Source organism: Notechis scutatus, chromosome 2 (genome assembly GCF_049901735.1).
Source record: "Notechis scutatus isolate UNSWTSFEM ecotype Mainland chromosome 2, rNotScu1.2, whole genome shotgun sequence".
Taxonomy (NCBI): domain Eukaryota; kingdom Metazoa; phylum Chordata; class Lepidosauria; order Squamata; family Elapidae; genus Notechis; species Notechis scutatus.
In genome coordinates this window covers 129981006-129997743 of record NC_142010.1, presented here as the reverse complement: position 1 = coordinate 129997743, position 16738 = coordinate 129981006, and the positions used below count along the sequence as shown (strand labels likewise).

Here is a 16738-nt window from a genome sequence, read left to right as displayed (position 1 = left end):
GAAATAAGGTATTACGCCAGGTAATCCTTGAAGCAATCTCTCCATTAATGATTGGAAAATTCCTGGGGCCACACTGACTCCAAATTGGAGGCACCTACACTTAAAAGCGCCCCTGTGCGTTACAATAGTTTATAGCTCTGTGGCTGTGTCATCAACAGGGAACTGTTGATAGGCTTGTGACATGTCTAGTTTCGCGAAAATGTTTCCTGGCTCAAAAGAATGCAGCAGGTGCTGGATAATTGGGACTGGATAAGCGCTGATTTGTAAATATTTGTTTAAAGAGCACTTGTAATCAGTGCAAATTCTTAAACTGCCATCTTTCTTCAGGGATATCACTATTGGGGTTTCCCATTTTGCGAAGTCCACAGGCTCTAATATGACCTGTTTAATTAATTTGTCTAATTCCTTGTCCAGCTTAGGGCGGATTGCAAAAGGTACTCTTCAAGGCTTTAAACGGATTGGAACTGCTAGAGGGTCCACGTGGAAAGATATTGGTGTTCCAAAGCCTAGGCCTTCACTGAACACATCAGCATAGTCTTTGAACAAAGCGTCTGCCTCTGAATTTGCAATAGAGTGGATTCCGTCTATATGAAGGCCAAGGGCAGGGAACCAGTCTAATCCCAACAGGCTTGGGAGGGCACCATCCACTACCACTAAAGGCAAGTGACCCTTAAAATTTTGAATAAATAAAAAACTTGCCTTTTCCGATGACTGGGATGGTTCTGCCTTGGTAGTCACGTAGGGTTAAGTTGCAGGCTTGAAGTCTCTTCTCTGCCATCCTGGGAAATAGTCGTTTCAAGGTGCTCCACGAGATGATGGACAGTGCTGAGCCGGTGTCTACCTCCATCCTGCAAGGTTTTCCTTCTAAAGAAACAATAACACTAATTTTGTTAGAACCTTTGTTTGTCAGCTTGGCTTGGTAGCAGGTGAAACAGTCTTCAATTTGTTTTTGAAAGTGCTGAGTTGTCTGAGGTTGCTGTGGTTGCTGTGGTTGGGCAAAAGTCTTTCCTGCCTGACAGATCCTGGCTAAATGACCCTTTCTCTGGCATTTTAGACAAATGGCATTCCTGAACTTGCAGGATGCAAGTTGCAGGAAGTTGATTTCCTCCACAGCTTAGACAGATGGGCTGAGATCGTGGAGGTTGATTGGGAACAGACCTGTTTTCCCTCTGACTCGTTTTGGGTTGCCTGAGGCGACTTACATCACTAGTCTCTTCAGAGCCTTCCTCTGTGGAGGCTTCATCGTAATGAATGGCTGAGCTGTTCTGGCTGGCTGGATTTCCCTGAATTTCTGCTGCTGAAAGTGCTGACAGCTCTGCAGCTTGGGATTCCTCTATTGTTAATTTAAGGGTCAAATCCCCTTTAGCCAATAGACGCCTTTATAGCCTTAAGTCCCTGACTCCAAAAACTAGTTGGTCTAATAGCATGTCCTCCAGATAATCTCTGAACCCACAGTGCAAGGCAGCTGTTCGTAAAGCTGTCATATACCCACTAATAGTCTCTCCCTCGGCCTGGGTCCGTCTCCTAAAAGCATGACACCTGGCAATTCGGGAGGGCTTAGGGGAATAATGGTTAGAAAGAATTTCCTGTAATTCCTCCCATGGAACAGTCTTTATTGAACGCAGTGCCAGCAATGCCATAGCAGTGTCAAGCACTGTGGCTCTGCAAAAACTTAAAAAGTAAGATTTTTTTCTATGGTCAGCGAGGTCAATGACATCGAAGAAGCAGTCGAATCGGTTTCTGTAGGACTCCCGTGTCTCCGCTGTCGGTCTGAAAGGGTTTGAAGTAATCTCGTCTCAGCGGTGCCGGTTCTTCTGAGGAAAGTTGAAATTCATGCTTGCGAATAGTTGACAGTAAGCTCTTAAAGTGACCTACAGCTCGGTAGTGGCTTCGGCTCTTTTTGTAGTGACTTCGCTCAGTGATCCTTTGCTCGGTTGCCTCTTATATGTATCCCGCCCTCGTCGCCAGTGTAGTGTGAGCAGTGGAATGACTGAGGCGAACGCAGAGCAAACTTCAGCTTAAACTGAAACAAACTAACTGAAGCAAACTAAACTAACAATAAAGGGTTGCCGCGACTGCCGCGCTAACAAGGCAGCCAGCTGGCGGGCAACAGCTAATGCCATTTGACAGCTCCCTTTTATAGTCAGCTGTCAAATGGTGTCATCCAATAGGAATGGTCCGTGTTCCCGCTGGAAGCATGGACTGGAGTGAAGACTTCAGCTCAGTCCTTTCGGAATGCAACAATGGCCATGGTGGGCGTGGCCTACCGGAACTACCAGAGGCTTCCCTGAGCCTCTGGGAGGGCAAAAATGGCCTCCCCGGGCTCTGGAGACCCTCTGGAAGCTGGAAACAGGCCTGTTTCCAGACTTCCAGAAGGCCTGTTTTCCCCCCTTCCAGAGCCTCCACACGGATCCTGCACTTACCTCCATCAAAAATGGGCCGTGTGGAGACTCCGGGAAGGAGAGGGGTGGGCGGGGCCAGCCGGTCGGTTGAAATATTGGTTTGGTGAACCAGATGTAACTTTAACATCCGGTAGAATCCCACCCCTGAATCAGACCTAGGAAGAAGTCGATGACAAGACATTTTTGAAAATATTATCAAAAAGACAGGAATCAAGGCTGACTTGAGGATGCACACACATATTGGTGTAATATATGTCAGAATTCCTAAAGCTAATTACAGTATGCTTTCTTGCCTTGCCCATATTAGAATGTTTCACTTGACTTCGTGGTGCTCCAATTTTTGATGTTAGGATTCAGTATTATGTAACTTGCTAACTATTTGTAGAATTAGCAACTGCACATTTCTTCTTGCCCTCCTTCTAAGTAACAGGTCCCAATATGGCAGGCAGACAGGCAGAGATGGTGCTAGGTTGGTTTGTTTCTTACTCAAACCACAGGGACTCAGCTAACCCCATCTAGTTATGAACTCAGGAAACCCATAAGTAGGACATGAGATCAATAATCCTGTTCTGTTATTGCTCCCTAACAATCACTATTAGAGCAGGTTGCCATTTGATTTAAATAAACAGTCTCTGGACTAGCCACTATTGATAGCCTTCTTTTCTATGAATTTCCAGAATTGTCTAAATTGGTATTTTCTTAGGTAATTTGAATTCCTTGGTTTAATTATTCACAGTATAAAGAAATTATTGTCTTTCTTCAGTCTGAATCTCCATTCTTTTAGCTTCACTGGGTGATCTCAAGTTCCACAAACTGCCTTTTTAGATGCTGCCTTCACACATAGGCAATATTTTATAATGTATCACTTATCTCCTCTTTTAAACTAAAAGGCCCCAATTCTTTTTCCTCTGAGGAGAATTTCCTCCACTTTCGGAACACCTTGGTGGTGGTTGTTTGCATCCTTCCCAGCTCCAGCTTTGGATACCAGTTTTAGAACCTGGTTCTGTTCAATTTCATACCAGTAGAACAAATGGGCTGAATTCATACTGCACTAACCTATAATGTGTGCTTGCTTTTGTTAAAGTTTGCTCAGATAATCTAATCACCATGATGATTAAGCTCTGGTGGCGCAGTGGTTAGAGTGCAGTATTGCAGGCTAACTCTCCTCACATTGCCAGGAGTTCGATTCCGTTGCTCCTGACTGGCTCAAGGTTGACTCAGCCTTCTATCCTTCCGAGGTCGGTAAAATGAGGGTTATTATTGGGGGCAATATGCTGACTCTGTAAACCGCTTAGAGAGGACTGAAAAGCACTGTGAAGTGGTATATAAGTCTAAGTGCTGTTGCTATTGTAAACCACGATTTATATTTTAGTGTGCTGTGAGAATCCAGCCACTTGTGACTGGTCAACACGTCATGTTTATTTATTTATTATTTATTTATTTATTTTTGTCAATTGCTTACAAGATAATAGGTATAAGTTAAAAAACATAGTTATGAATACATGGATACATATAAGAAAAATAAAAAAATAAAAGAAACAATAGGACAGGGACGGTAGGCACGTTGGTGCGCTTATGCACGCCCCCTACAGGCCTCTTAGGAAAGGGGTGAGGTCAATAGTAGACAGTCTAAGGTTAAAGTTTTTGGGGTTTGGGGAAGAAACCACAGAGTCAGGTAGAGTATTCCAGACATTGACCACTCTGTTGCTGAAGTCGTATTTCCTGCAATCAAGTTTGGTGCGATTAACCTTGAGTTTGTATCTGTTGTTGTATCTGTCTAACAGTCTTTTTAGCCAAGTCTACCAAAGAATGCCATTACAAAATATTTGCTCTTATAATGGGTTCTTCGGATCTGAAAGGCAAATTGATAGGAGGAATAAGAGGCCTCTTGTCTCTCTGTGGCTTAGGGCAATATGGTCGAAGAGTGGACTGGAGGGCTGGACATTCCAGTCGGTCAGGGTCATGACTAAAGAAGCAGGTGAGTGCTCCTTCAGTATCCAGCTTACTGACATATTTTTCACACTCCCAAACCCAAAAGAGACTTGACGGCACTAAGATTGGAAGAGAAGCCACAGTAAAAACAAACAGAGCAAAACAAAAACACATCCCTCCCCTTCTTTGCACACTTGCATTGGGGGGGGGGGGGATAATATGGCATGGAAAATGCTCCCCCTGCTGGAGACAAAATTCACTTTGCTTCTTTGCTCCTTCGCAAACCAACAGAGTTTGCAGCTGTGTATACTTTCTTCTGGACATTGGTGTATTTGCTGGGGGAAACAACACATGAAACCAAGGAACAAATAGTTGCAAATTTCCGTTCACATCTGCTCTTAATCACTTGCTCTGCCATGACTCATCTGCGCAACAACAAAATTGAAGGGATTATGTATGATTCTATGGATTGCATTTATATTACATTCTCCTTCCCAGAAGTCAAGAGTTGGGTATGTATTAGTTCTTATAAGACATAGGGTGGTAATAGAAAGTGCTTACATACAACCAATGGGTTTCATGACTGAGCACTGATCTGAATTTGACTCAAAATAAAAACAATAATAATATCTCCCTCAACATGCCATGATTGTTATAATCTGTTAGTTGTCATTTGAGGCGTTCCTGTAATGAGCATGATGAGAACTTTTAGCTACATGCAGGTTTAGCTATCATAGTTGCTTTCTTTTGCGTCATAGATAAGTAAGAATGATAGAAAGCAGTCCTGGGATTCTTTTGAAATTTGGGCGCAGGGGTGTGGTGCAAAAGCACCAAAGAGATTTGGCAAATACTGTTCTGAAGGGAACAGAAAAAGCACCCAAGCAATGACTCATGCCCATTTTAAAAAACTTTCTGAAAAGTTTCTACCCAAATCAGTCTTAATAAGTTGGCTGTGGCTCTGCCACAGAACAATGGAGCAGTAAGATTTGTTTTTTCTAACTGGGCCAGTTAACATTCAAAATGCTAGAAGCAAACTCTCCCTCCCCCCAGGTGTTAAGCATTCAACATTTTTAAAAAGATTTATTTGAGGTGGAGATTCTAGGTTTCTGTTGACTTGTGAACATTTGCTTCTAAATTAATCCACTGAATGAACCCAAACCAACTAAAGATGGCTATGGGACTTAGAAGAAGGGCCTCCTCTATAGTGGTTGCTTCCATTTGGAACAAGATTCGCTTGGAAATAAAGTTGGCTTCCTGTCTGCTTTTCCAAGAAGGAAAACCATGTCTCTAAAGACATGGCTCTGTCAGTGGGCTTGGGGACCCTGTGTGGATTTGAAGCTTATCAATTGGTATATCTGATCATGTTTGCCACCACTGCAGATTGTGTTTGTGTATGAGTGTCTCTGGGGTTTTTATATTGTTGATTTTTGATGTACGCCATCCAGAATCACCATGTGTGAATTGGGCAGCTATATAAATCTTAAATCCTGACTTATTTTAGTTGGAAAAGAAAGCATGTGGTTAGCTGTCTCTTAGCACCAGAAATGGATTCAGCAGCACACTCAGATGGCTCAGTTTAGATGGAATAGAAAACAATGACTTCATATCCCCAACCTACTGCAATTCTTTCTCATTCATATAAGCCATAGTTCATAGAAGCCATGATTTGGCATTTAAACACAGAAAATATGGTTTGTGTAGAGTGCAGTTTGCAGAGTTTGGCTGTAATGGCAGGTTAATTTTTGTGAATAGAACACAAAAACAACCTGAAAGCCCAAGAGAGGTTGTGAAAAAAGCACATAAAAAACACAAGTCTGTAGTGCAAATGGCCAAACCAGGTTTGCCATTATAGGTGATGTTGCCCCATAAATGTTGAGCAAATCCCACTGAGCTGAGTAGCATTACAGTCACATTTGGATGAATTGTAACCAATACTAAATATTACTGTATTTTCCAGCATATTTTAAAAACAATTTCCACTTGGGTTGATGGATATTTTTGTTAGATTGATATTTTTGTTATTGTCTTATATGTATATGTGAGTAGCTAATTAAATATGTGCACATATATGAGCCTCTGTATGTATACCCCATGCAAATAAATCACATTTGCAAAATTGCCACAAATTATTATTATTCATTCAATTTTTATAGCCGCTCACCTCAATCAAGTGACTCTTGACGGCTTAATGTTCTAAATTACAGGCTAAATACAGCCTGACTGCTGACAGCTATATAGTTGGATGTCAGGGGATTGGCTGACTTCAGACTAGTAGAGTTACCTTCATAAGTTTTCAAAATTTCTTACTATCATCACAAAGACCTAGTGCAAAAACCATATGCCTTGAATTGAAGAACACTGAATATCTTCCAGTGCAAAAATTTCACTCCTGGTTACTTCAATCTTCCTTCGGTTCTGCAATATACTTTAAGGTAAGGAAGAGGAACATTTAGTCAGTGATGTTGTTAAATATTTGTGAGTCAGAAATCTTTCCTAATCTGCTGTACTACAAATCACACAGAGATCGGCCAATTAATCCCAAGATACCTTCTTTTTGCCTTCCTGTAAAATCTTCTTGTCTTTTTTTTCCCTTTAAAAGTGGCTAAATCTTGCCAGGTCAAGTTGAATTGGTAGTCGTATAAAAGATGGGCCCCGGGGGAATCAGTTTCTCTCTGTTCAAGAACTGCATGAATAGTGATTGATACAGTGTCTAAAAAGATGAAAGTTTAGGCAAGTATTAAGATTCCATAGTATCGCTTATTGCAGTGATGGCTAACCTTTTCAGCTTGGTGTGTCGAAAATCGGGAAAAAGTGTAGCCTTCCTCGGGTCGTGTGGCACTTCAAGAAATATCAATAATTTGGTTTATGACGGACTGGGCAGGGGTGATCACACAGGGCTGTGAAACTCGTCTCCCTGGTCTCAGGGCTGCAGGTGCAGGATGCGGGGATCGGAAGGCCACCTTACAGGGCTGTGAACCTCATGGATCTCCTTTCCTCCTGTAGCGTTCCTGAGGTAATGAAACTGACAAACCTCAGTTTATGGCGGTTAAAACTGGTTCTCTGCTGCAAAGATCTTGCGGCAGCGGTGACACCACGCCTCCACGCAACAAGCAGGGAGCAGGGATTGGAGCAGAGCACAGGCAGCCTCTAAATGTGCAGGTTTTCCCCACACCAACAGGCGTGTCAGTCAAAGTGCCTCAGCGTGTCACGAGTGACACACGTGTCATAGGTTAGCCATCACTGGCTTATTGCATGGGTGATAGTCCATAGATTACCTGTGGATTCATTTATAAATATCCCAAGATCTCACTGATTAAATTGGGTGACAAAATGGCCCAGCTTTGGTAATGCAATCTTGTGGTGGTTGGTTGGTTGCGCAGTCAACCAGGTATTTAGATGGGATTTGGCATTTTGTCCATCTATTGAATCCATCTCAAGGATCTGGGATGGGCACATGTTGTGTGATGTTCTTAAAGGTATTGTTACAAGGTGTAAGCTGTTCCAAGTAAAGCTGCCTTTTGCAATTGACTGATGGTGATTTTGTCAATGCCAATGTTGTTCAAGTGACACTTCAGATGATTGCATACAAGGTGCCTATTACTATTGGTACTACTTTTGCTTCGTTTTTCCAGTTGTTCCACTTCTATTTGCAGGTCTTTGTAATCTCTGATTTTCTCCAGTTCTTTCTCCCCTATTCTGTTGTCTCCAGGTACTTCCACCTCCACTGTCCAGTCATTGTTGTTATTGTTGTTCTTCCTCTTCCTCCTCCTCCTCCTTGTAATCAACCAGGTGTTTAGACTGGATTTGGTATTTTGTCCATTTACGGAGTCCTTCCAAAGGACCTGGGATAGGCAGATGTTGTTCTTAGATGGTGTTAAATGTTGTCGTAGGATGTTTTGGGGGGGAAAATGACCTTATGCAATTGAGTGGTGGTGATTTTGTCAATAGCAATGGTGTTCAAACGGGGCTCCAGATGTTTTGGGATTGCACCTAAGGCTCCTATTATTACTGATAATTATTAAGGTTTGTTGCATAGTCAGCCAGATGTTTAGATTGTGTTTGGTATCTTTATCCACCTATCAAGTTATTATTACTATGAGCTTAAGTGAGGGTAAAGAAGTTCCAAATTCCACTCCCACCCTTAACCTCTTCTCAAGAACGCCTCCCAAAATATTCAGATTTGTGCTACAGAAATTTGACCATATCACATTGAAAAAATCAGTGTACAATTTCATTTTGTTTTTACATGAGTGGGTAAAAATGTGAGTGGTTTTAAAGGAAGAACTATCTCCTGTTTCTTGCCTCTTTCCATATATAGTATTAAGCGCTTGGAAGCTCTTCCACCAATTCATTTCTCTTCCTTCCAATTATAAAATTCTCCATCTTGTTGGGAGGTAGAATTGAAAGCCCTGACTCCTTCAACAACCCTCATCCAGGCTTTGTTGTTCTCCAGATGTATAAGACCTCAATTTCCAGCCAGCCTGTCATAAAATTTTATCCATGTGTATCTTAATTTCTCTTAGTCCCACCAGGTAGTGTTTTGCAGTGGAAGGTCTTCTCATGAGATGAAGGAAATCGTTAGAACTTATCCTTAGAAATATCTCTGCAATGATACTGTGTAAACTGATCTACTTCATCTTGGCAGACATGACTGTTTTATTGAGTAGGCATTTGATGGCTAAATAAATTTAAGGTTACATTTTTACAAATGTATTTGTGTGTGTGTGTGTGTGTGTGTGTGTGTGTGTGTGTGTGTATCTGGTTATTCGGGTTTTCTCCCGCGTTTCAATGAAGTCTCATTCATCATCTTCAGGCTTGTGTCTTCAGCTTTGTGCTTCTCAGAGGAATGTGAGCTTGCAGATGCTTCTTCCGGGTCAGAGGGGTTTGAAGCGGGTAGTGATGCAGCTGCATCATCAATGACACCAGACCCACACCCATGAGGGCCACACAAGATGCCACCACCACACTTCCACGTAAAAAGCAGACTCACACCCACACAGAAGATGAGACACGACCATGGACCAGAAGCCGCACCGCAGCTGCATCACTACCCGCTTCAAACCCCTCCGACCCATACATGAAGCGAACTGACGCCCACCATGAAGATGCAGCACGACCACGAACACGAAGCCAAACAGCAGGATCACAGCTCACCAGCTCAAATCCCCCAGCAACTAAGACTAACCTGAGCACAACCAAGCCCCCACCTGAACAGAACACACCCCCAGCCAATCAGAACACAGCCAAACCCCCAACCAATGAGAACACACCCCCACCCAATCAGAACACAGCCAAGCCCCACCCAATCAAGTCACACCCCCACTAGCAGTTAAAAGGAAGAAGCAGCTGCAAGCTCACATTACTCTGAGAAGCACAAAGCTGAAGACACAAGCCTGAAGATGATGAATGAGACTTCATCGAAACGTTGCCTAGATACTTCCAATTTTACACGGGAGAAAACCCGAATAACCAAAGATCCACATACAAATACCATGAGAACCTCAGAAAACAAATATATGGTATTCAGCTTTGTTTGGGTATTTTCCCACGTCATTATAGTTGTGCTTTTAAAGCACAACTGTAATGCGATGGGAAAATACCTGAACAAAGCTGAATACCATACATGTAAATACCCGAAAACTTAAGAAAACACACACACACACACACACACACACACACATATATATATATGTGTGTGTGTGTGTATATGTATATGTATATGTATATGTATACATACATACATACATACATACATACATACACATTTTTAGCATTATATATATAAAGATGCCCAATCACTAAGGGTGAAGTCCAAAACATGGATACATTTGGGTGTACCTATAAAAAAACCAGGCATTCCTACCAGATCTGGGCAATGATCATACAGTGACTCTACATAATTGGATTCACGGCTGGATAAAGCCAGTAGCCTATTGAAATAACTGCAGATAATCATCTAGGACAGGAGTGTTAAACTCAAGTCCTGTGAGCCGGATTCAGCCCACGGGTGCTTAGATCTGGCCCGTGGGGCCTCCCTGGAAACAGCGAAGGACCAGCTTGTGTGTGCCCCCCCCCACTCTGTTTTTGCTGTCAGAGGGCTGCAGGAGGCCGTCGCAGATGAAAATAGAGCCTTGAGTGATATCGAACTGGTTATACCCACCCCGGCCACACACACCCAGCCCTCTGAGGTCAAACACAGCCCTGATGCGGCCCTCAATGAAATCGAGGTTGAGAGAAATCTAAGAGAATAATGAAATTGTGGCAGAGCCCCATCTGTTGCTCATATACATTGATGGTGTATTCATTTTCAAGGGGGTGTATCAGCCTTCTGTTCAGCTGAATTTATCTGCTTAATTAAAATAGAATTAGAATCAAAAGTGAGCATGAATAGCAGCTTCAGAGAGCTATTAATGCGATACCAAATATTTTGCCTTAACTTTAGGAAGAAATCCTGCTGATCCTACCCTGCAGCCTTTCTGGTCTGCTGACCATCTCTTGTAGTTGGGTGTTGTTGTCACAGCTGCACAGTGTGCTGATGCAGAGTTATTCCGCTGCTCTTTCTGGGAAGCATGTGATCTTTTCCACACTGTCCTCCTTTGACCCACTTGAACTAAAGAGAATTTAAGCATCCCAAATTGAGGCACAAGAACGGATCCCACCAAAGTTTCGGTAGCCATGTTTGTATCATTGTGAACTGGAGAGGGACGTAATTTCTCCATGCGTGTTTAGTGGATTGAGCTGTAGCACCGTATGGAGGTTAATTGCCGCTTTTATTGTTAAAGCCCTGTTCCTGTTCCTAGTGGAGAAATATCACAAAGGAGTACAGTATTTAATATAAAGGTCAGAAAATAGATCAAGAGAAATATCTCTCATTCACAGGTGAAAGGACAAGCCTGCTTGTCACTTACACTCACACACTACACACACAAGCAAACACAAACCCCAGCTGTGTAAGTGAGGAATGGCAACTTTTTCAAATCCTGTAGCAATGTGCATCAACATGGGCTGTAGTTCAGTGCGAGTTTAAGTTGGAATTCATAGGTTTGGTTTTGAAATATATGAAATGGTGTCATTGGTGCAACCAGTTGGGCAGGATGCAAAATGCATCTTCTTGGAAACATCCCACAGTCTTGCTTTTGGTGTCACAACAGTATAAGCAAGAGCATGAGAACAATACAGATTTGGAGTGTTCATGCTGTGTTTAAATATGTGTTGAAAGAGCATCTCGGAATATCACAGCCAAAATTATCCATGTTACTCACACGAGATAGAAGTGTTTCAATTGCATGAAAACTTCCACATTTGTTGGTGGGTGGTTACAACATATAATGCATTTTGAATGTCCTGAATGGCCTGAATACAAGTAGTCCTTGACTTACAAAAGTTCCTTTAGTGACCATTTGAAGTAACAACGGCACTGAAAAAAAGTGACTTATGTCCATTTTTCACCCTTACAACTGTTACATCATCCCCATGGTCACGTAAGCAAAATTTAAACCCTTGGCACTGCCTCGTATTTATGACGGCTGCAGTGATCACCTTTTGTGATCTTCTGACAAGCAAAATCAATGGGGAAGCCAGAGTCACTTAACCGTGTTACTAGCTTAAGAACTGCAGTGATTCACTTAACAACTGTGGCAAGAAAGCTCGTAAAATGTGGGCAAAATTCAGTTAACAACTGCCTCGCTTAGCAACAGAAATTTGGGGCTCAATTGTGGTCGCAAATCAAGGACCCCCTGTACTACAAAGCATGACCAACCATCCATTATTATCTTGAAAGTTTGAAGGAGAGGGTTGGATGCTGTGCTTGAACCAAGAATTCTTAGTTTCCTGCTCAGTTGCTGAGGAGGTTTCTTGGCATCTGCCACAGATCAGATGCGTAAACAAGGCTAAGCCTATCATCAAATACCACTTTTCATTTTTATCCTCACTATTATCATCTGTTCAGTTAGCAAAACTAAAACAGCATATGCCCATTTTTCAGTACCTTGGCACCGAGCGTCCTGGCCCACCGTGCGAAAAGGAAACTTTCTATTATTGGTAAAAGAGATGAATCTCTGGATCTCTACTTTTATGTTTTAAAAAAAATGGGGGATAACTTTCCCCCAGCTGGCTTTTCGGCCCTCCCTGCCAGCAAACGCTATCGCATTGCTTCGTAGAAGGAATTTGACAAGGCACAACTTCCATGGAATCAACATTTTTGTGCCTTTCATAAACAGCTTTCCCTAGTCTACACCTTTCTCCTGTTATTTTGGAAAGCGATACATGGTATGCTGCAACGAACGACTCAAAAGACTCACACTTGAGGTGATTTTTTTTCCTGCTTTGAGCACAAACCCCCAGCTGACAAAGAACAATGCACGTTAAGGGTCAGAGATGTGTCACTCGTGCAGCATACGGAAGCGAAATGAGCAAATGAGCATATGGATGGAGAAAGAGCTGTACAAATGGATTCCAACTTTCCTTACGTAATCTGATTCTCAGGGCTCAGCGCACCAACAGTCAATATGACCGATCAGCCATCCAAGAGAGAGAACAGGTGCTGATCTGGCACTCCTGCGTCCAGCTTTTCTAACTCAAGGATTATTTGAAGTGGCATTGAGACTTTATAAAACCACTGATTTAGTAAAATAAGGGGAGAAATCTTACTTTCTCTTCAGCCTTATCGGCTGCTCTGGATCTACTGCAGGCTAGCTGGCAACAGTATATTGCTAGTACTGCAATGAGTCAATATTTTACACAGAGAGGTTGGCTGAATGTGGGCCATAATTTCAAAGAGGAGATCTATGTTATTTCTATTACCTGCTCCTTTTTGTAAAGTGATGAATTTGTCACCTGATAATTTAGCAGGCCCTTGACTTGCGGGGATTGGTTTATATTGGGAAATACCAGCCAATATTCAGAATTAGGATTTGAAGTCATCCCAAGACAGGTACACATTCTGACTTGGTCCGTTCATATTCTTGGGTGTTCTCATTCAAGTTTTAGTAAATCTTGCTTACTTCCAATATGTGAATCCGAATGGCGTCATGCTGAATTATCTCACCCAAAGCATCACACTCACAAGAGGAATCTTTTCTGGGCATCCAAAAGATGGCATGTATGTGACATCTTCATGGCCATTAGGGATGGTGTTACTTTCTTGTGTGTTAAGAAACATTTTAAGAGACTGGATTATTTTATTGGTATTATATTGCATCTTTCATTCAGCAGCTTGAAGTAGTGCACACAGGTCCCCCTTTTACGTTTCACCACAGTAGCTACGCTGTGGGGTAGACTGGATTGAGAGAGTATTCCCCACCCAAACTCACCCAGGGAACCTCCCTGTCTAAGGATGGACCTGGCCTTGGGTTTCCCTGCTCCCATTCCAACATCTTAATTGCTAATGGGTCTTAAGTGAAAACAGGAGAGGTAAACTGGATTCAGTTCTTGAAGCTATACTTCAGGGGTGTCAAACTCACGTCGTCACGTGACGTATTGGGACTTTTTCCCCCCCTTCGCTAAACCGGGCGTAGCATGGCCAGCACATGATGCATCCAGCCCATAGGCCAGGAGTTTGACAACTTTGCTATACTTAGTTTGGAGACTTGTATAAATCTAAGCTTCTCATCGTGTCTCAGACTTAAGTTTCCTAAAAGGCTGTTATGTGATATAAACACCAGTGTCTACCAAATAACTATAATTAGGATATATATCAGTTGATATTATTCTTGGTAACTTTACACCTTGGGTCAAAGACAGAATGACTTAATGCTAATTGCTAGAGAACAGTACAGTAGTGGGAAAGGGCCGTTGCTCTCCTGTCCATGTGTCTGCCCTTCCTGAGTTGGCCTAGTTGGCCACTCTGTGGCAGAATATTGGTTCTTCTTATGTCCTCAGATAGTCCAGTGAATATGGCTTTGAGAGCATTCAGTTAAAAGCAGAGAGAAGACAAAGTATATTACAAACCGACCAGGGCTTGCTTCCCTAAATAGAGGGGGTGTAAGCACCAACTTACTTAAAGGACAAGACAGTGGAAATGTGACAGATAATAGTCTTTGGGGGTTAAGGTGGTTAACTGAGCAATATTGTTTTATTGTTTCAAAGCATCATTTGTGGTGTCCTTGGTCTCTCTGAGAGACCTTGGTGATGTTTCATTTCCTACCCTTCAGTGCTAGGAATGAGTGGGGTTTGCTCTCTGTTCATAACATGCAGGCTTGTCCTGTCCACTGTAGGATATAGTAATGCTGTATTACCCAATTAGGGAACATAATCAGTATTAGAAGAAATGGGGGTTTCATTCCTTTCTAATACTGATTATGTTACCTAGTTGGGTAATGAAATGTCTGCAAGAAAACCACCAAGCTCAGAATACCACAGGTCAACCTAAGCTACAAATATTTTCTTGTATTGATAAAGCATCTTTTTTGTTTGTTTCTTTGTTTCTTCAGGTCAGATCTTGCCTACAAACCGAAACACGCCAAGTCCCATTGATCCCGACAGCATTCAGGTTCAAGCTGGGTATGAACCAGACCCTGCCGATCTTGCTCTTTCTAGCATTCCTGGTCAGGAAATATTTGACCCTCGCAAGCGCAAGTTCTCTGAGGAGGAGCTCAAGCCCCAGCCGATGATTAAGAAAGCTCGCAAAGTCTTCATTCCCGAAGATCTGAAGGTAACTTGGGACTGGTGTCTAGGGCCGTGCAGAGGGAAAAGATAAATTGGAGCATGCAGAGGGTAGATAAGTCAAATCCGTTGATAACTTCTTAAAGAAACTGTGTCTTTTTTTCTGGCTTCTCCTATGCTTGTGATAGAGTTAGGAAGGACAGCAATTTAATGTGGTAGAGTTGGCAGCAATAAACAAATATTGCATTATGAGAACGTGGAATGGAGAGCTCCAACTGAATCTCCAAGAGTGGGTTCAGCTGGAGTTGACAATCCTAGATTCTTAACCTAAGGAAATTGGAAATTGCAGAGGTTTTTTCCCCCTGTACTCGTTTTAATTTTTGTACTCTTCCTCTTAGTGGACAAGGTGGTGGGATCACCTTAAATTCAGGATTGTCTTCCTTTTAGGGAAATGTGGTGTTCTTTTTACCTGAAATCAGATGTTGTTCAGTGGGCTACTTCCAAAGGAATAGACCTTGAATTGAAATTCTCAATTCTTCTCTGAGCTCTGAATGCTGGACATACGCTGTACCAATTATAAATAGGATAACTGTGAAGAATTGCAGATGCGATAAATCTTGCTTCTAAATCCCAGGCTTCTAAAATGCACAGGACTGCGGAGATTGTTCAGAAAGATTTGTGAGAGAGCTAAAAAGAGCCAGCTCAGGTGAGGTGGAGGTGCTAATTCCCTTAAGCAAGTTGAGTTATTACAGCACGTATTACTTCAATTATTTTAAAAGAGTCACCCAGCTTTCTTTATTTAAAAAGCCAGTCTTGTTTGATATATAATTCTGTGGTCTTGAAAAAATTAAGAAACTCTCTAGATGTGTCTTTGCATTCACCTCAGAAATATAAACCTGGGAACAGAATAACAAAGGGGGAGGAGAGGTGTTTTTTTTAAAAAAAGACTTTTCCAGCCATTAAACACCGAGAAGCCTTAGAAATGAGTTGCTGATGATCTCTGTGGATTGAAATTATAGGCAGTGACTTCCTGGCATTTGTGTTGCTTCATCTCGTTCCATTCTTAGCAAAAAGCTTGACCCGAGCTTGTGCTTCCTTGGGTTAAATTGATTGCAGAATTCAGGTAGAGAGGCAAGCACAAATTAGATCCATTGATAGTCTCTGGACATATATGTGATTTCAGATGCTTCCTGTCCTTTCAGGCTGGGATTAAAGGCAGTGATGGGATCCAGCCAGTTCGCACCAGTTTGGGAGAACCAGTTGTTAACTTTCTGAGCAGTTTGGTGAACTGGTTGTTGGAAGAAATCACTAGGGCGGAGAACCGGTTGTTAAATTATTTGAATCCCACCACTGATTAAAGGTTTTAATTTTGTAATTTTTTTTTTTAATATAAGAGATGTACGTGGCCTTGGTAATACAAGAACGAATTGAATTTAAAGTTACTTATTTTTCCCCCTGGAGAGGAAGGAGATGGGAAGTAGGCACTGCAGAAATACATGAGGCAGTTTACCATCCTTCTAGCTAAAAAGAGAGAGATTCATTAGGCAATCTTAAAATGCTTTAATTTTGGAGTCAGGCTATTGGGCTCGGCTATTGATTTTGTTCAGATGACCAGGTGCTTTCTGGGTAAGGAGGAACCAGGAGACCCCCTGTGGGGGGGTTGATGTGAGAAATATTTTCAGCAGAATAGCCCCTGCCCTGTAAAACACCCTCCTTTCTGCAGATCCCACCTTTCAAGCCTTCCAGAAAGTTTTAAAAGCCAGGTCCTTCTTTCAAGTGAGGTGAAGCTGCAATCTAATGAT

At 42.2% G+C, this 16738-nt stretch overlaps 1 protein-coding gene across 6 annotated transcripts in view; it reads left to right on the top strand.

Annotated features, from left to right (window-relative positions):
* HLF (HLF transcription factor, PAR bZIP family member) overlaps nt 1–16738 on the top strand; it is a 66442-nt gene that overhangs the window by 41038 nt on the left and 8666 nt on the right. For all 6 annotated transcript variants that reach the window (XM_026688563.2, XM_026688562.2, XM_087956202.1 and 3 more), the window contains one exon: nt 14765–14985. In XM_026688563.2, coding sequence (XP_026544348.1) covers nt 14765–14985 — 221 coding nt within the window. The remainder of the gene's footprint in view (nt 1–14764; nt 14986–16738) is intronic.